The sequence below is a fragment of the Oncorhynchus gorbuscha genome, linkage group LG26 (genome assembly GCF_021184085.1).
Source record: "Oncorhynchus gorbuscha isolate QuinsamMale2020 ecotype Even-year linkage group LG26, OgorEven_v1.0, whole genome shotgun sequence".
In the NCBI taxonomy this organism is placed as follows: Eukaryota; Metazoa; Chordata; class Actinopteri; order Salmoniformes; family Salmonidae; genus Oncorhynchus; species Oncorhynchus gorbuscha.
In genome coordinates this window covers 24629335-24649642 of record NC_060198.1, presented here as the reverse complement: position 1 = coordinate 24649642, position 20308 = coordinate 24629335, and the positions used below count along the sequence as shown (strand labels likewise).

Sequence of the window (20308 nt, the reverse complement as noted above, 5' to 3'; positions counted from 1 at the left end):
GGCTTGCAGATGTGCAACTGAGATATATATATATATTTTTTTTGCGTCGCCAAGCATATGTGAATAAAATGCCTATTTCTTGTTAAGTAGCCTAGGGGGTCAGTATTGGTTATTATGGCTCTGTACCACCCAATCCTGGGCCTGTTATGGTATTTTTCAGGAGGAAACAAACAGCTAAAACGATGTGGGCTTTCGTTTGGGGAAGAGGAGATGGGAAAGCCGACTGTCATAAAAGAGAGAAAGAAAATTCAATGCGGTGTGCCGCAATAAAATAATATGACTGCAATAAAACTTAATAGGGTATACCTTTCTGAAGGTTAAGAACTAAACGGCTGTAAAGCAAACACGGGGAGAAGGAAAAGTTTCAAGTCCTCCTTAATAACTGTTTCGAGGTGTCGTGTGGTAGGCCTAATCCACGTTCCTAGACCGGGGATTTACGTTGTTCCTTTGCGATTTTGTCGTTTATTGTTCGCTGCGTTTGTTGTTTTCGGATTCCACTAGGAGTGGGGGGCTTGCGTGGCGAGGTCTGGACTTCCAGATGAACCGCCGGAGTCCAGTGTTCGCGAAGCCTCCCTTTGTTTCATATCCGAGCGCATCCTGGCCGCTCAAAAGCAGTGCCATAAAACGCCACAAAAAGATTCTGGCGAGACGTCTGACATAGGGGAACCTTAATCTGTTAACAACCTCGCCCCCAGGCTGGCCATTTTGTGGCAGAACCTTCGATTGTTAGGTCATGGAATAGGTTATAATAGGTGGTCAGAGTGCATCTCTTTCATTAAAAAACTCTGTTTTCCCATGCTCTCATTTTCAGTTTGCAATTCTGTTGTATGAGTGTGCTGGGATTTTACATACATTCATTGAGTAAAAAGACAAACTCCTAGACAGAGTAAATTCAATTTATGATGGCAATTTTATCAAACACCAGTTTATCATAACAAATCTGAATTTTACAATAAACATTGCAACCTATTTTTGACAATCATTACCACTCTTGTCAGTACTTGCTACCACTATGAGGCACACAATTCGGGTTCTACTACGACCCTTTTCAGAAGAAATGACCATAATTAAAGGCTACAATTAGGCCCCACAACTTTAACCAGAGATGAACGAATAGTAATTAGCGAAATGTATATTATACTGCCTCTAAGTTGTTTTGACATTTAAACCTCTGCAAGCTACACTTCTCAAATATGTGCATAGTCATTGAGAGTCTATTCACATTGTTTTATTTTTGTGATCAAGTTTTTATTATTTCGGGAGGGGGTTATCAGGACAAACAAAAAACACAAGCCAACAGAAATTACACAAACAATTACTGCTTACTTAATAAGTACATATATTAGAATAATTCCTTTATACTACCAAGTGTTGTAGTCCATAAATTAATATTCCCTAATGTTGCACCATGTAGTCCAGAGATCATATGAGTAACTGTGCCAGGAGCACGCTGGGTGCAGAGCATACGGACAAGGGTTGAGTTTATGTTCACCTGGAAAGCTCTTTTGGAGTCGCATAACTCAAATGGGCAAAATGAATAAATAGCTTTGACTTCTAAATCTCTGCAAGCTAGACTTCTCAAATATGTCCACAGAAAATTAATGTTTCTATCATTTTTGTTGATTATGTTTTCCCATCAACGTTGGCAAAAGTTACGTAAATTATAATTTCCTAACATGACTCCAAGTTCTTAAAATAAATCTTCGGATAATTTTTATTTTCGATTGAACCATGCACGAGAGAGGTCGTCGAATAGGGTTGAAGCACAATTTTCCCTCGTGTTAACACGTAATTCGTTTTTAGAAATAATTAAAAACCTCACTTGCCATATGATTACAAAGTTTCATAAATATTTTAACAATTTCGTGTTTTTAAAATTAAAAAACAAACATTATTCAGGTTATTCATTTTACATGATTCATCTCAAATTATATGTTTAATTTGTTGTCTGCATATAATCAAACAACTCAAATTAAACAAATATGTATTATAGTCTTTCCAACAATATGTAGGCCCATGTACGCAGCTAATTATTCTTACAAAAATACGTTTTTAGGCTACGTATAGAAATTACTCGATTGATAATATGTTATCAATTAAATAGGCCTAGATAACGACACATTGTTTAGCAATATTAATTTAACTAGACGGCATTAGGTCTAAGTATAGACAAACATGTCTTCAGAAGAGGAACAGAATAGGAACAGGTCTTGTGGCCAATATGTTTTCTTATTTCGAAATAAGGCCTATACTTTCACAGTTTAGTTGCGAAATACCGTCATTATGTTGGTTTATGTGTGGTGTTTCTAGAATCATGCACTGGTATCAACTTGAAATCCCTGCGTCACACCTAAAAACGGCCTCTTGGTGGCGATGTTGGTCCACGAAAGAAAGCCTCCACTGGGTTGTCTGCCTATCCGGAAGTCCTTAGAAAACTCAGACAGGCCACTTTACACCACCTAAACTTGGGCGAAGAGAACCTCTTGCTTTACTTAAGATATTTTGAGAAGCATATTGACAATGATTTGGCTATTTGTTTGCTTCTTCAGAAACGCTATTAGCCTGCAAATAATGTTTTGACCCCAAAGCACATATATAGAGGGCACAGCTCTTCTGAGAGGATTATATAGCCTACTAATCTGTAATAATTGATCTTCTGTTGGTTTAAAGTTGTTGTCCATGACTTTGGGAATAATTACTAAAACCATGAATGTTTGCAATATGTTTAACTTTGTAATACAACTATTATATTCATTGTTCGGATCGAAAAACGCTGTTCATATTTAGTTTTTTTACTATGTAACGAAATATGGAAATAAATTACTCTTGCTCTAAACCGTCATACTAGAAGTAAAATGTCGCTAAATTGGGTAACACTCTACATTGGGAACGCTTTTGGCGCTGTGAAATGTTTGAAGTTAATTCAGTGTAGCTAATTCGAAAGTTTGTTATAATTCCAATAGATAACACATTTATTTGGGTTAGAACCTTTATTAAAATTGCAGTACACTCCTTAACGTCATGAATGCACAAGCTAAGAAGTATGAAAAAAATGGCAGACAAATTGTCCTACTGTAAGTTGGACATTCACATGACATATGTTTTAAAGTTTTCCAAAAACACGGTTAATAATATGATTTTAAAAATTGCAACGGTTACATTTGACAGTAGCCTAGCAGGGCTAATGCTTGCGTACGCACACTGGGAATAAGATAATGCACGCAAAATTAAAAATTTCTCACTTAATTTCAACAATCTTGAACATATAGACCTATAACCTACATAATATCGGACAACTGCATAAAAGAAGAATAACAAAGAGGTATAATTCGTTTGGCTCCTATACTACAATGTAAGTCATACATTGGCCAATACAACCTAACTAAGACGTTATCATAATCTTAATTATCTAGGCTAGTTGTCCTAATATTAGAATTCTGAATAAATGCTTGGCGACACTCCTCCTGGCATCATTTTGTAAATGCCAATTACGCTCAGCCTATAGATAGGCCTATATTCTCTAACAATAGTTTCGTTTTTATGAGGTCATTAACGAACACAACCTTCCCTCAAGTTATCCCCTCGTTAAGTTATTCCAGAAAATACGTCTAGGGGTTCAAATATCAGCGTCTATAATGACAGTCCGTATGGAAAACACAACTGAAATGACAATTAAATACTTGAATATTTCTGTATCGGTGAAATTGCTCCAAGTGAAGCATTTATGGCTTTGGTCGTGGAACCTCATAAAATCTTAACAGCTTTTTTGATGCTAGGTGTAAACAACAAACAGCCTCAGCGTTTATTGCATTTTATAGTTTGTTAAACCATTTACAACCACTTTCTCCATTATACCACGAGTGTCGCTCCTTTCAGACATCTTTTTATGAATATCATATTTATAAAAAATACTATAATCAAAATGTTAAATCTGACTACCTCGTTTGTTCTCAACAAGCCTCAGACGCTGGGTGCCGGGGCTTTGACAAGTTGTTTTAGAACTGCAATTACATTTATAGGACTTGTTAAAACTGATACCAATTACATCGTGTACTTTCACAATTTGCAAGGGCGACTCTGACATTTTCGAAAAAGAGGATCCCACCTCATTATAATTTAGGAATGAATGAGTAGGCTATATGTGCATCCCTTTAGGTTGACTATTAGCTAGGCTAATGCTAAAAATCCATCTCTCCAAGAGAGGTTTTTAGAGTGGGTAAGTTGTGGTGGGTGGGGACGCTCTCTATTTGATCTGATGCAAAGCGGCAGATTTCTCATTAACTTACCCGCTTGAATATATTAATGCGCATATTCTCCCCTCCTCTCTCCCTCGACCCCCCTCTCTTCCCCCTAGTCCATTGCTCCCTCTCCCTTTCTCTTTTTCTCTCTTTTTCATTCTCTCACTCCTTCCATATCAGAAGCCCGCAGAGTAGAGCAGTGTCCGTGTGGGATGCGAGAAGCCAATGAGATGAGGACCCGATAATAGATGCAAATTATCGTGAAAAGACACCGCAAAATATGAAACAACTCATTTGCAGCGGAGTAAATCACAGAAAACTGTTTGTAAACTGGCACCTCATACCAGAATTGTGATGCAGGAGCACTTCAGTGGAGACGATTTTATGGAATCGGCATGATTGTGGCTTCGGCTATTTAGATTGGGTGTTTTGAAATACAACATCAGTCCATATATTGCGAACCAGCTTGGGTTCTATCTTTTTTTTCACCCAATAACTCTTCAATTGCCTTCCTCTCGAGCGCTTGAGTCTTTATAATCACAAACAACAACAAAACCAACAACAACAAAAGATGAGTTCATATTTTGTCAACTCTCTCTTCTCCAAATACAAGAGCGGAGACTCTTTACGTCCCAATTATTACGAGTGCGGGTTCGCGCAGGACCTTGGGAGTAGACCCACAGTAGTGTATGGACCAGGCTCTGGAGCAACTTTCCAACATCCCCCTCAAATCCAGGAATTTTACCACCACGGAGCGTCCACGCTCTCCAGTGCCCCTTACCAACAGAGTCCCTGCGCCGTAACATGCCATGGAGAGCCGGGCAACTTCTACGGGTACGACGCTCTCCAGAGGCAAACCCTTTTTGGACCCCAGGACCCAGATTTGGTCCAGTACAACGACTGCAAGCTAGCCGCTGGTGGTATCGGGGATGAGACGGAGAGCACGGAACAGAGCCCCTCTCCAACGCAGTTATTCCCATGGATGCGACCGCAATGTAAGTCCGAGCTAAAACTGAAACACTGCGCGTGGGTATGCATGAATAGCGGGAAAGGGGTAGAATATTAAACTTCAAACCATTCGCAATTAGGGCCGAGGTGCGTTTCCTGTGTTCAAAAGGAGAGACAAAGTGATTTTATTGTTTTATGGTGTCCAAAACTTTACAGTTTAATGACCCCGCCATATACAAGAGAGAGGGGTATAGAGAAGAGAGCAAATCTTTTCTCTCCATGTGCGAGCTGGCCCGCAGCTGATTCTCTTACTTCTCACCCAGGTTAAAGTTTTACTACTCTCTTTTACGACTTAAAGTGGTCTCGGGGATTATTTCGCTACAAGGTGGCCATTTCCCACAGGTTAGGCGCTTTATGGCTTCACCCAATGCGTTGAGTAGGCTATGTGTGGCCGTCAGACATGATTTGCTTTGGATTTTATTGAATATCCTATGAATGTGTGGACATTGAACATCCAATCATTTGAATTGCATTGCAATGCTGATAAATCACTTGTAAGTCAATCTAGGTTTAAGTAACCTCGGATATATATATAAAATGAGTGGATTATATAATTGATAACTTCAGTCTGGGGGCCTAGACAATAATAATTGCTTATGGGGATATTGGGGATGGAGATAAGGGGATTGCATTTGTGAAATTGTATAGGCTATTCGTTATGGCTATTTGTATGTTTTCCTCAAACATGTCCTCTCATTTTGTCAGTAGCTGCCGGACGGAGGCGAGGCCGACAGACCTACAGCCGTTACCAGACACTGGAGCTGGAGAAAGAGTTCCTATTCAACCCCTACCTGACCCGCAAGCGGCGAATTGAGGTATCGCACGCCCTGGGACTGACCGAGAGGCAGGTCAAAATCTGGTTTCAGAACAGGAGGATGAAATGGAAAAAGGAAAACAACAAGGACAAATTCCCCAGCAGTAAGACAGAGCAGGAAGAGATCGAGAAGGAGAAACGACAGAAGGAGCAGGGCGCGGGGACACACTCGTCCGGGGAAGACTGCGACAAAGCTAAGCAAATGTAAGCTATAGGGAGACTGGGGGTCGAAATCAGCACCGCGAAAAAGGCAGCGAGCACGATAAGGGAAGTGGGGCCAGCATGTGGTTTTGTCTCGGAACATGGCAGTCTTTGGCTAGTCATTCCAGGTTTGATTAATTCGAAGGGAAAGTCTCCCGACGGTGACAAAGGACAGGACCATTCACATTGTGGTTGTTTGGAGACAAAACGAAACATTTGAACGGGAAATGAAGCATTTGTACTTTTTATCTGATGTTGGAAATTATTATTGTGTTAAAAATAGAGTCCTTTCATTGTGGAACAATTATCGTGAAAAAAAACAACATTTATATTGTTAGAATTTTGTCATTAACAATTATCTCGGCAGCTGTATAGTTTTTAAGTTAAATGGTGCACTTTTTACTGTTCTCACTTCTATGTTATGACGACGTGGCGAATAATGAATTCCAACAACATGAAACTGCCTATTTATGCTGTATATGCTTTCCTATTTTTACACTTGTCCTTCCTTAGTTCGTTTTGATTGATGGTATTTTGTTGTCTTCCTTATTTGGGTAAGCATGCGCACAGTGCAAAATGGAGAAGAAGAAAAATGAATAAAAATGCAATGGAAATAAAAAAGGATGTCATGTGACCCCTCGTTTAAACAGAATGTGTACTGTAGGCTACTCGTGAATTAGTTTATGGGGACTTGATGATATGCTTTATTGTTCTTCACCACTTTGTTCTATTGTCTAAACCTGGAAGCGGCGGAAGACAGAGGACACAATAAAGTTTACAAGCGAGAATCTGTGACATCATTGCCACTTCATTTCCTCTCAAGGTGTGAATCCCAATAGTGCCGGTCACCACACAGACTGACTCAAGCAATTAGTAATCTTACCCAAAGTACACAAGTGCATTAAAACCTTCAACAAACCAATGAGTATTTAAGGCTACTGGGTGCACACTTCTAAAAATGTAGGGATTGACGCATGGTCAGAATTGTGTCGCCCATGTTTATCTCCACGCAAACTTGACATAGATAACGCCATGGCATGTGGAACCACACTGTAAAGTCTGGCTAAATCATATGTCTATTGGCAGGAACAACACCCCCCCCTTCAGAAAAAAAACCGTGATAATATCTGACTTCCCATAACAGTCACATTCGTGTTGAGTCTTATTCGAGTGCATAAAAGAACCTGTGCGCCAGGTAAACCTTGTCAAACGCTGGGAGAGCGTGGCACGTGGCACCTAGGCGACTCGAGACAGCTACTGGCCTCCCTGTTCCGTAAAAACAAAAGTGCTCGTGTTGTCCAGAGCTTCTCTGTCGTGCTGGAGATGGAAGCTGTGAAAAGAGGGATGCTCTGAAGCAGAAATTCTCCCAGAGAGGGCCGGAGTGGGCTCCATTGGTCCCTGGACATAGTACAGGCATCGTGCGCAGAGACCACAATAACATACAGAGGAACTTGCTGAGAGATCCCACCACTGACAAGGATAAGTAAAATCGATATGGAAACTAATAGGTTTTTCTTATTTGTGTGGTGTCCAACGAGAAGTCTAGGACAATTTAAGATCTGTCTGTATACATTCAGCTGGATATTTGTAAGCATCAGCCCTTTTAATCACTGTGAAACGCGCCGGGTGATTACATAATATATTCTATTGACCATCGATTTGTTTGTGTTCTAGTTAGTTCCTTGATTGGAGGTAGGCCTACATTTTGGCTTCGAGTGAATAGACTGAAGTATTTTATGTGTATGGTCAGCGGTGCACTATTTTCCACATTAGCTGAGCTTGTAGGAAGCCCTGCTGTTATTGGACGAGTTTGTATCACATGGCCCTCGTCACGTGGCCCCTGAGGAAAAAGGGGTGATTTTTGGTGTAAATCTAGACTGTAATTCTGTAATATATCACAGTACCTCGTAAAACCGACAGTAAAACCTCCCGGCCTACAAATCACCGGTCAAATTATGAGTTCATTGTATTATGCGAACGCTTTGTTTTCCAAATATCAAGCTGCAAGTTCGGTTATTCCAAGTGGGGTCTTTCCCGAGCAAACTTCTTGCGCCTTTGCGTCCAGTTCACCGGGAGCCAGCAGCTATGTCTCGGGCTCCGGCGGCGCAGGCTTCTCCTCCTCTTCCTCCACACTGTCGGGACTGTACAATAACGCAGGGAACATGCCCACCCAAACCCGCAGCATGTATCCCTCTGCGTACGGACTGGGCACCGGCTCTCTGAACATGCACTGCTCCCACTTTGAACACCCCAACCTCTCCATGATTTGCTCCGGTGGTGACCCGTCCAAGGTGTCCAGCTGCGGTAAGGCGGAGCAGAGACAGAACGAGGACAGTTTACGGATCTACCCATGGATGAGAACCTCAGGTATGTGAGCTTAAAATGTATGTTTTCAAATGAAGAAGAGGGGAGAAAGGAATGGGGCTTTGCGCCGACCTAATAATTATCGTAAACGGTCTTATAACAGTGCGGTTGCGAAGTGGCCAGGACTACTTCCTCAACTATGCTTTACGCCGCTTTGCCTGCGCATCTTTTATATGACCTCAATAAAACCATAATTTAAGATATCTGAATATTCATTAGGCGGTATTGTGTTAAAACAGAAAGAGAAAGGGCGTTGGATTATTTTACTCCGTTCTCGGGTAGAAAGAAATAGCCTAAACAGGCTAATCCATCGCTTTCTGTTGTTTATGCTGTTTCGATAGGATCCCGTGGTAAGCGCACTACAACACAGCATGATTTCCAGATGCCTGGTCTCTGCCCCGTGTTCGCTGGCTTATAATTATTATCGCATAAATGCCTCCGAGTGTTGCAAACACTAAAAACACTGTGATGCTAATAGTTGGTTAGCTTTTGGTTTGCGATGTTAGACTGTGTTGTTTTGTTATAGAAACGCCTTTGTCTGACATTCTGAACTGGCTTGTTGAATAGTTTCAGTGGGCCTTACAGCTGCCTACAGCCCACACAACAAACAAGTATGTCTAGTCTGAGAAAATGATGCTTACAAAATAGCAATTCATGTTACGCCAGTGTTTGATTCAGTGTACTGTCAAATAATGTCATGCGTAAAACGTGTGTGTGTAGATGTGTAAGTGGCTGTGTAGCTGTGGTATGTGTCTCTGCGCGCGCCTGCCTGTGTTTGTGTGGTGTGCGTTGTATGCACTTTAGGAGGCTGAACAACTACACACCATCAACGAACAACCACTTTTAGTGCGCGCGGCTCATGTGAAATAGTGGCTGACAACAATTTTGTCGAATCATTTTCAGTAACCTCTCAAGGCCTTGGCTACTATTACCACAAAATTCCTATCAGTCAATTGTCAATTTAGTGCTCCTCTTGTTAGCCTCTGGCGTAAAACGTACAACATCATAAATAGTTTTGAAACATACGTCCACATTAGCAGGGATTTTGACATCTTCTTGCAGACATTCGTTTCCACGCGTTTTCTCATACATTTACGCTCGTCGTGTAAGTTGTATGTAGGCTATGTATGTCCTTGTGTGAAATATGCATACTTAAAAATAAAAAAAATCCTAATGGAAGCGTGATCATGCCTGGCTTGTCTGTCTCTCTTTAATTTGGTTATAGGAGCCACCAACTGACTTTGAAAACCTAATTTAGATTTTCAGGTGTAATTTTATGAGGCTAAGACTATTCATACACAAATAAATATCAAATCAAGACATTGCTCAAATTGACTAGTAGGTACACACAGTGATGGACCAGCAGGCAGGCAGTCTGTCTCTCTCTCTCTCTCACACACACACAATTCACTTCCATTCAAAATCCTATTTTCTCTAATCCCTAAGCCTAACCTTAACCCTAACTCCTAACCCTTAACATAATTCTAACCTTAACCCTAAACCACCTAGAAATGGCATTTGAGCGCGTGGGGACTAACAAAATGTCCCCAGTTGGTAAAATGTTTGTTTGTTTACTAGTCTTGTGTCGACTAAGATCCTCACAAGAATAGTTACACACACACTAACACACACACTCACTCACTCACTCACTCACTCACTCACTCACTCACTCACTCACTCACTCAACATGTTTTTTACTGACATGCTCACCAGCATGGCATGGCCTAGCAATTCACTTATTTAATTGAATTTAGATGAAAGGACATAAATAGTTGTTTAACTAGACTATTTGAGTGTGATGTTTGAGCCTACAAAGCATATTTTCCAATGTGAAAGGAAATATATGCTCTGGAAATACACCCACTTCTCCACAACAAATGTAACTTCATAAATAATATCCTTATCAAATGTAGTTTGTACTTCGCAAAAATACACGCACACACACGCACACAAACGTGGCATGGCACAACAATATCACATATAATTTACACAGATGATAGTCACACACACACACACACACACACACACACACACACACACACACACACACACACACACACACACACACACACACACACACACACACACACACACACACACACACACACACACACACACACACACACACACACACACACACACACACACACACACACACACACACACACACACACAGAGAGAACCCTCTCTCACACAGACATTAACTTTCAATGTGTTGTAGACTATGCGCGAGCGTACTAGAGGGTCTCTGAGAGCACAATGCTCTCTCTTGTTAAAATTCCTGACAAAACTGCGTTTCACGGAGAATAATTCCAGCCAAGCCGTTTCTCTCTGCTGAAACACAAATCACCGAGGACACCATGGGAGAGAAAAATATAATCCATAAGAATATATACCCCCTTTCTCTCTCTCTCGCTCTCACTCTCACTCCCTACGTCTCGCTCCCCCCCCTTCGGCTGGCTCCCTAGACCTCCAAACCTCCTCCTGTCTCATGTCGAGCCAGTTTCAGCCAGAATTGTGACACGTCGCCAGAGAGGAAATGAGAACCAAACCAGTGACCACGGCGTGCAATAAAACCCCACAGTGCTGCAGCTTAGCTCAGACTCCATTCGATGTCTGCCTTGAGCGGAAACGGGAGGAGACCCGTCCCATTCGCAACGTATGCGGGTCTTTTGGAAGTAAAACCACTTGCGTATGTAAACAGGGAGTGATCTTGTTTTGCTCCTCGCCTGTATGCCATCGACGTTTATTCGAGAAGGCCCTACGCCCAATTACGATAGTGGTCCTGTTGTGTGGGGAAGGGTTGTGTTGTTGTGCACACGAAAACTCCCATTTTATGTTCCAAGGAAATGGAATGTTAGGTATTTTGTGCAAAAGGAAAATGCATGAATATACAGCTGAGCATTTTCAGCTGGATTTTATGGTTTTGTAACCTACTTGTATTTGAATGATACTGTTATAATGAACTTGTCCATTAATAATAATATATAAATATATGCATTTACAGACGCTTTTATCCAAAGCGACTATATTCTACGTATGGGTGGTCCCGGGGATTGGTCTTGAATCCTTGCCAGGTGAATGATACTGGGTATCAGTCGATATATCTTTACAGGTAGATGCTATTTCTATTAACTGCATCATTAATGTCAATGAAAAGTAAGTGGCGCTAAGTATAAAGCTATGTGAGATACTTTACAAAAATACAATGTATTATGCACATGATGGAATAGGAAACCTATAGATTACCTAAGCTTGTAATACAAGCATTTAAAGGCCTATAGTATCTCATTACAAATATTCCTTATTTATTCCTATTATTTTATTTTTATTTTCATGAAACGTTGCTGGATTCGAGGCCAAAATGGCACTAAAGATTTGTGGTGGGCCTACAGTCAACGCTATCTGAATGTATCACTTATCAGAAATATAAATAAATTGCAGTGTTTTTTTTACTAATGAAAAAAAAACACTGCAATTTATTTATATTTCTGATAAGTGATACTTTAAAAAAACTAGAATTCCATAACAAAATAACAGTGTGGTAATGACTCTCACTTCCTTTCAGGCCTATACATCCGCTTCCCTCTTACTACCCCACGGCTATACCTGCGGGGATTATGAAACTATTTACTGTACACTTAAAATTAGTAGTGGAAACAGCTCGTAAAATGTAACTTTTATGTGTTTATATTTGCTCCGCAAGGCTTGTTTACAACATAGGCCACTACTGAGGTAGCACAACAGATGCAGTACATTTGGCCCAGCTAGATTCAGAAATGTAATTATTTCCAAACTATGAGAAAGATTTCCCCCGTTGCTTTTTAACCTCCGAAAAGATAGTAAATAATAACAATATCCTCTCCACAACTAATTCCTCGAATCATATAATCTTCAGAAATATAACATAATTGTTGCATTTATTTCAACGCATATCACAACATTACCCTCCACAGGACTTTTGCTTTCTATGCACTTTTATCAAAGCTTTGTTATTTAAAAAAAAATGTAAACCACAAGGTATAGCCTATAGGCCTACACGTTCAAAAGAACAAACAAACAAAGTCCATCTAGAGCATTCGATGATATTACATTTTTTTACTACTTCAGTTTGTTGAGAAAAATTAAATGGGGTTTCCTCTCGATTTCTGTCTGTTCAGTGTTTTCACACAAGCTCTTGCCTCTGTTATTTACAGGTGCAGACAGGAAGCGAGGTCGACAGACGTACACACGTTACCAGACGCTGGAGCTTGAGAAGGAGTTCCACTTCAATCGCTACCTGACTCGCCGAAGACGCATAGAGATCGCTCACGCGCTGTGTCTCACCGAGAGGCAGATCAAAATCTGGTTCCAGAACCGGAGGATGAAGTGGAAGAAGGAGAACAAGACGCCCGGACGGAGCTCCCCTGCAGCCGAACCGCCGGGGGGCGAGGAGGACGAAGATGAAGACGAGTAGCGACGGCGAAAGGACGGTGAAAAGACTAATGGGCACTACATGAGACTGATATTATATTAAAACCGTAGGGGGAAACCGTGTCTCCCCTATTCTTACACTGAGTTAAACATACAATACTACCTACAAGATTAATGATTTATTCATGTAGTCTAAAGCCACGTCTTGTTTTGTTAAAAGTACAGTGAAATTGTATAGATAAAAAAATGACATTGATTTCTAAGCGATACTAAATAAGCTATTGTTGCTTACATGTTGATTTAAATAAATATTATCCCGTTTTCTTTGGCATAGATCTGTAATATTGCAAAACCCTGGTTGGGAAAACTAGCCTGTTTGCGAGAAAAGGGATCTACTTTGCAGCAGTTATGCAACTCTACGATCAGCCTTGTTATTCTATGTTCATTCTCTGTCATCTTGTGATATTCTGGGTGTATATTTTATGACTTGTTGTAAAGGGCTTTTACCCCTAATGTCAATTGATTTGACGTATTTTGTTTTTATTCTCGACATGTTGGCCTACAGTGGACCACGAGATGTAGGAATTTGTATATTTTCGTGTTGTGAGGAACTATTTGTTATTCAATTGCACAAGTGTTCTGTTCATGCCAATAAAACAAAAAGTAAACAATTGCAAATGATTTTGTTTTTGGATTTCTCTTGGGTATGTGCTACATTCCTAAATGCTCGGGCACTATATGTTTGTAGTGCATAGACCTATGTGATGGGCGATGGCCTATCGATGAGGCTTAGGCTATTTGTTGAATCAAAAAGAATATTCTTATCGAAGATTAAAAGATAAAAAGACAAACGCTAACATGTATGATGGTTCAATTACTCGGTCTAAAGGCTACATGTACAGTTGTAGGTGATATATCTTCATTTCATTTCACCAAATAAGCATTAAGGCTTTTGTTTAACAAAACAAGTGGAAGCATGATACTATCCACAATTCTTAACATAATTATTTTCGCTAATTATCACATTTTGTTGATAGTAGGCTAGCTTTCCACTGACAGGCTAGTCTGGTCAAACAAATAAATAGGTCCATTCATTTGTAGGCCTTATAGCAAAGTGTTCCAATTTTCATTTAATATTATTTTGATATTATTTTGAATCTGTGTTTATAAAGTCAAGATAGTCTAACATGTTTTCATTTCTAACGCAGCCCAATGTTTAATATAGATTATAACAGGGATACTTGTATTGCTAAAAACAGCCTATCAGTATCACGATTTCATCATCCTGTTTAGTTGATTGATGCAAGTGTTTGGGTTATTTTGAATATTCCGTTTATTTATATATCTTTTAGGCTAACCTATGAAAGTTAAATCTACCCGTTTGTAGAATTGTTGGCTGTAGTCTCTGCCTTGTTTCTGTGCATACAACACTGACCAAAAGAAGGCTTATATTGGGGGTTGTAACTAATGCGTTTATTGCATCAATGAAAGACCGGAAACCATCATCAAAGTAACAAAAAAATCAACACAATGGGAAACAGGCGCTTACGAAAACGTCTGCTCATGTGACAGGATTGCAGGCCCAGCAACAATACCCGTCTTCAGAGTTTAGTCTTTCCTTTTTCATTTTCGTTAATAATCAACATATTTCATTTGCTTATAGGAAGCATCAAATTGCATCGTTTAGCTATTGTATGTTAGACGAAAAAGAAACCTGGATGCAAATCCACTTCATTCTCTTAAGGACCTTCTTAGAAGACATCTTTATGATTTTGGGCCTTGGCCACAATGCGTCTTTTTTATGCCGCAGTGCGAAACATTTTACGCACGCCTTTTTGTAGCATAGATATTCAGTTGAATGTTGATATTTGAATATTTCCATGGTTGTGTTGTTCCACACGATTCGATTAAACCTTCTTATCAAAGTATCTCCTATTGGACATTTTGGTAGACCGGAATGCTTTGTTGTTTAACTTCAAAGTCGGTTTTTAATGCTATATCGTAGCCGTGCAAGACTTTCTGTTCTGAAAATGGTTTTATTCTGAACATGCACCACCAATACACAGTCAATACATAAAGCTGGTCTCATACAAGCAATATTAAGGCAAATAATATATAACATCTGAACAAAGGCCTCGAAAATGCAAAGATAGCCTATCAGCAACGTAAATGGCTAACATTTATGTGATATGAGTATGCAACGATTCAAGTAAGTAATTGTTTTTGATGTGTTTTTTAAATGTATTTTACGTTTCAACAATGGTCAACGTAAGCCTAGTCTTGTCCTCCCAAGTTCTTGCTATCCATAATATTTACGCATTGTGCCAATAGCACACTGAGACATCCCCTTTCAAATATCTTTGGACAAAATACTAGATATGAAATATCTGAGCAATATCGTTGTATTAATTGCTTATAAGCGCACAAAAACACCCTCATAAGAAACGTTTATGTCCCACCGATCGGCCTTTACAACCTCTTTCATGTAAAACGCAAGAGAAATCCTCCCTTTGCTTTTCCTTTTTGAGAGAAAAAGATGGCGATGGAGGAACCACTACTGCCAAAGCAGTCGTGAAGAAATGCAATAAATTCCTTGTTGTTTTATGAAAATTTACAACTTTGTGATAGAACTTTATGAGTGCCTGGGTCCTGGGATTGGCCGAGAATGGTCATGTGGATGGGTAACCGTGAACATGAACTTTTTATGATTTCCCAAGTGGTTATATTGCAGCAATCCTTTGGACACCGCACCTTCTGCAGCAACACTGTGCTCCTTCAAGGTTCTAGGCTCTTTAATCGCAAATTGAAGTTTAAAAAAAATAACCTTGTCCCGCGCAGTGTTTACAGAGAAACTGAAAGACCTGCCTCCTCATCCTGCGCTATGCAAATGTGGCCGACTGTGATTGTGATTTCCGCTGCGATGGAGAGAGTGACTGACTGTGAGAGATCTGGACACACTGGAGGGTCTCGTCTCATTTTTCATAACGGGATGCTTCATTCCTGTTGACTCACGTAAATGAAACGGTATGGAGGCGGCCTGTAAAGCCACAGTGGTGACTTCGCGCGCTAATGGCGGTACGGAGCTGGGGCAACGGGAATGCTGTATGGCGAGCTGCGAGACTCGCGGATGCTATCCAAGGATTTAGTGACGGATTATCAACAAAGGTAAGGCGTGCTTGTCTGTCATTACACTCACGCTGTTTCGTTTCACAGAAAGTTTGAAAACAATTATGCAAAACGCAATCATAGCTGCTCTCGCCAATGAAAATATTCAAATTTTGAGTGTGCATAAACCTTTAGTAAATATTAAATTATATGATGACTTTGTATAAGATGTCGTCATTCGAAAGTGCTTGTAAATGTTTACCTTGTTATGTGTGCATGACGAATTTGTATTTGGTTCGGAGTCATATTAGAGAAATACATATCGATTTCGATATGCTCATTTGTGGTTGGCTGAGGGTGTTTGTGGTATAAGGATACCCGTGTCCGGGCTACGAGGGCGAGGTTTGATAGAGCGGCTCCTATGCAAATATCATTTCTGATGTACAGTCTTGGGCCACCTCTTACGAGGAATCCTTCATCAAAAAGCACGGGGCTATACAACATTCCTTCACTCTCATACGACTCCCTAAACCGTGGAAACAAACAAGACGAGGCAAACAACATGCCGTTTTGTGGAGATAGCAGATTATCTTTTGAATGTAGCATTGAGACTGGCCGTCTTTTTTTTCTAAATCCTCCATTACGCAAGGGCTTGTCAAGTAGTGGTGTAGTGTATCACTTCCAGATCATCGACGCGACGCTTCCAGGTTACTGGACAGTTGGTGCGTCTGTGCGGTGGAGAATGTTATTTTGTATGTGTCTGCGGGGTGATCTCGCCCACTTTTAATTGCTTCATTTCCCCTTTCATTCCTCCTTCTGTGCCATCATCTGGTATTTTTTTTGACGCTAGACCCTTGGGTGTCCATTTGTTGTCTCCTCGTCAGTAAAAGTTCCCCCACACCCACCATAAAGGCTGCTTCCACAGTGCACTTATGATATATGTTTCAGTCTGTCTGTGCCTTAAAACCAAATGTAGCCTACTATAAAAGTGATTTTTAATGTACCACTATAATCATGATCACATAATAGGGCACCACTACTACAACTACCACTAATATATTATACTGACACAAATCATGCTTGCCAATCCTCATCCAACGTTATTTTTCCCAATGTATAATCAATGGTGGTATTATTGTTATTATTCGTATATAATGCGTAATTGTGAGTGATTATATTCACTTCTAGCTGTGTATCAAGGGTCTGGCAGATATATCTATCTGTGTGTCCGTTTGTCTCTGTGTGTCTGTGTGTCTGTGTGTCTGTGTGTCTGTGTGTCTGTGTGTCTGTGTGTCTGTCTGTCTGTCTGTCTGTCTGTCTGTCTGTCTGTCTGTCTGTCTGTCTGTCTGTCTGTCTGTCTGTCTGTCTGTCTGTCTGTCTGTCTGTCTGTCTGTCTGTCTGTCTGTCTGTCTGTCTGTCTGTCTGTCTGTCTGTCTGTCTGTCTGTCTGTCTGTCTGTCTGTCTGTCTGTCTGTCTGTCTGTCTGTCTGTCTGTCTGTCTGTCTGTCTGTCTGTCTGTCTGTCTGTCTGTCTGTCTGTCACAATACTTCTAATATCAAAATCAATGTTCTTTATCATCTCACTTGAGTATTTGACATCCCAACAAACAACAATTCCTTATTCAGAGTTTATTCAGCAGTACTGCAAAATCCAAACTAAAATCCAAGAAAACAAATGACATGATAAAAACAAAAAACCACTGAATGATATGGTATTTAATTACAACATGTTATAATATGCATTTACTATGTTATAGCATAGTATACTTTGTATTGTATGACATATTGCCAGCAAAATAGGGAGCCGACCTTATAGGTTCGTCCATGCAGATACAATAACTATCAGGAAATAAAGGATAGCAGCCTGGTGCATAAACAGATATCCTATTCCACTTAACGATGATAGAGGCTTTGTTTTGGATTTAATTTCCAAATGTGATAAGCCGCCTTGGCAGTCTTGTAGCTTTGCAGTAATTCCAGTTGATTTGATCTTGCAGTGACGCAGGACGCTGCAGACTCTGCTCGTTCCTAACTCTTTGGTGCCATCTAGCGTCCATTTTTCCATAATGCCCAAAAGCCTCCGAAATCATGACCTTCTGTCTGGTGTGTGTGTGTGCGTGTGAATTTCTGTGTGTCTCTGTGTTAGTGCGTAATAGTATACAGTTGAAACGTACGTATTTTGCTCCTATGATTGTGCGGAAATGTGTTTGTCGCTAAGTGCGTGAGCTGTTGACAAACCCATATGTGATCTTTCCAGTGTTGTTGGTCCCTCTCTGAACTATTGCGTGTAACAAAGCGGTGAGGCCCTGGCTGGGGCAGGAGATAACAGGAAAGCTGTAAGGGGCGGGTTGGGCTCGGTGGCAGTGAAACGTAAAAGAATGCAGAGGTTGTAAATTCTCGAGCTGCTGTTGCCGCGCTTTGATGTGCCTGGGTTTTGGAGAGATTTGTGGCACACACGCAGAAGCCCAAGCCTTAAGGCTCGATTTCGTGCATCCCCCCCATTTCTCCCACTTGTAAAAAGCCCTTCTCCAAGACGTAAGCGGATGACCGCTCCAAGGTTATTACATTGTGCAGTGAATGGAGCGTGTAGTGGCGGCCGGGTGTTAGAGACAACCTGGATTCACTCAGTGTAACTTTCACTGTTATTACGCGGCTGACTTTAGTTGGTCATTTGGTGTATTAAATGATGTTCTGGTGTTGTGTGCTCTCTCCCCAAGGAAACAACCGTGCTATAAATGTCATCTGGCAATCTGAGGGTCGTGTTGAAGTGGAGATACAGTGAGACTGGTTGTGGATAAAGGGTAGGGTGTGTGTGTTAGTGTGTTTGTGTGTTTGTGTGTGTGTGTGTGTGTGTGTGTGTGTGTGTGTGTGTGTGTGTGTGTGTGTGTGTGTGTGTGTGTGTGTGTGTGTGTGTGTGTGTGTGTGTGTGTGTGTGTGTGTGTGTGTGTGTGTGTGTGTGTGTGTGTGTGTGTGTGTGTGTGTGTGTGTGTGTTGGAAGCATACTGGATTTGTCCTTGGTCACTGTTTTCATTTGGTTTAGTGGGGTCGCACACTCAAGGCAGTCATTTGTAAACACCGCAAGACATGTTTTCACACCGTGTGTTTGTGTGTGTGTGGGTACATGAATGCGTTTGCTTGTTGGTGCGTGCATATGCGTGCAGCGTGCAAACTTGTGCGCGTGTGTGTGTGTGCTACATTGAACAGGCTAATTTAGTTTTAATGTCAAATTTAATTTTACAGGTTTATTACCATCGACTGTTGTATAGCCCGTGATACAACAAACAACACAATAATTTCCATTTGAAAATGAAGTGTGTATTTTACACTAACATAATACAGTCATGACTAATTAGGTCTACAGTAACCCTATATGTAATTCTATGAGACTAACGCTGTGAACTATTTAATGAGTAACCTGCGTTCTAAGCTTTTGGCTGAAGGCTGATCAGGTAAACGGTCTAGTGACTTCACAAGAGTTGAAAGTCCGTGAAGGACTAGTCACTTTCTGGAGAACAATAATAAATATGTAAGGAAGGGTCTGCCTTGTAATCTCATTAACCAGCACAAGTTATTCACTTGATAGAACACTGTTGTAACAACGCGATTTAAAACCACACCATGCTGCATGGGCCTATATAGGCAACGGTAACAATATTTGCCAATGTTGATATAATAAGTTTGCTCCTATTTGATTATAGATCTAAACGTTAAACTATGCATTTCTAAGCTAAACTATGCGGAAAAGCTTGGTTGTTATAGTCTCCTTTAATTTATGCCTTATTCACATAGGCAATCTACTTCGGTTGAATTCGATATTTCCACGCACTTTCATCCATGTAAAGACTTGCAGAATGCCTTGTACAGAACTGGAGTTTCTTCAGAATTCAAGAGTTGTTGTGTATGTAATGACAATTCACAAGTTTGGTATATCCTTGGTTGAATATAGTACAATAGACTAAAACGTTGAATATTTAAATCACAGTAATCACTTTCAATAGTTAAAAAGGTTAAAACTAGGATTACTGTTTACGACAACTGTAGCAGAATGGGGCGAACAAGTGTCAAAAGCTTTTCGATAACCGAATAGATTAGGCTACTAGCGTGCGCACTAAACCGTCTGGAAAAGTCTAATTGTTCTACATAATTCTGAATTGTTTATTGTATTAT

The 20308-nt window shown here is 40.5% G+C and overlaps 3 protein-coding genes across 4 annotated transcripts in view; all 3 read left to right on the top strand.

The window, feature by feature from the left end:
• Positions 1–4404: 4404 nt before the first annotated feature.
• LOC124015895 (homeobox protein Hox-B8a-like) lies at positions 4405–7043 on the top strand. 2 transcript variants are annotated; one of them, XM_046331381.1, is made up of 2 exons: positions 4405–5233; positions 5955–7043. In XM_046331381.1, exons 1-2 carry the CDS (start codon positions 4810–4812, stop codon positions 6266–6268), a joined length of 738 nt encoding a protein of 245 aa, XP_046187337.1. In that variant the 5' UTR covers positions 4405–4809; the 3' UTR covers positions 6269–7043. The 2 variants fall into 2 exon arrangements, with proteins under 2 accessions (XP_046187337.1, XP_046187336.1); XM_046331380.1 differs by having other exon boundaries at positions 5952–7043.
• A 478-nt stretch (positions 7044–7521) lies between these two features.
• Positions 7522–13711, top strand: LOC124016543 (homeobox protein Hox-B7a-like). The gene is made up of 2 exons (XM_046332130.1): positions 7522–8628; positions 12822–13711. The coding sequence occupies exons 1-2, from the start codon at positions 8217–8219 to the stop codon at positions 13079–13081; spliced, it is 672 nt and encodes a 223-aa protein (XP_046188086.1). The 5' UTR covers positions 7522–8216; the 3' UTR covers positions 13082–13711.
• A 2061-nt stretch (positions 13712–15772) lies between these two features.
• Positions 15773–20308, top strand: part of LOC124015726 (homeobox protein Hox-B3a-like) — a 57325-nt gene continuing 52789 nt past the window's right edge. The window contains exon 1 of the mRNA XM_046331149.1: positions 15773–16203. The gene's annotated coding sequence lies outside the window, so the exon portion shown is untranslated. The remainder of the gene's footprint in view (positions 16204–20308) is intronic.

Bases quoted from the DNA above. Each gene is read 5' to 3' on its own strand.
- LOC124015895 (XM_046331380.1), top strand. From the start codon at position 4,810: ATGAGTTCATATTTTGTCAACTCTCTCTTCTCCAAATACAAGAGCGGA. The intron at 5,234-5,951 runs GTAAGTCCGAGC...TCATTTTGTCAG, and splicing joins CCCATGGATGCGACCGCAAT to TAGCTGCCGGACGGAGGCGA.
- LOC124016543 (XM_046332130.1), top strand. From the start codon at position 8,217: ATGAGTTCATTGTATTATGCGAACGCTTTGTTTTCCAAATATCAAGCT. The intron at 8,629-12,821 runs GTATGTGAGCTT...TGTTATTTACAG, and splicing joins CCCATGGATGAGAACCTCAG to GTGCAGACAGGAAGCGAGGT.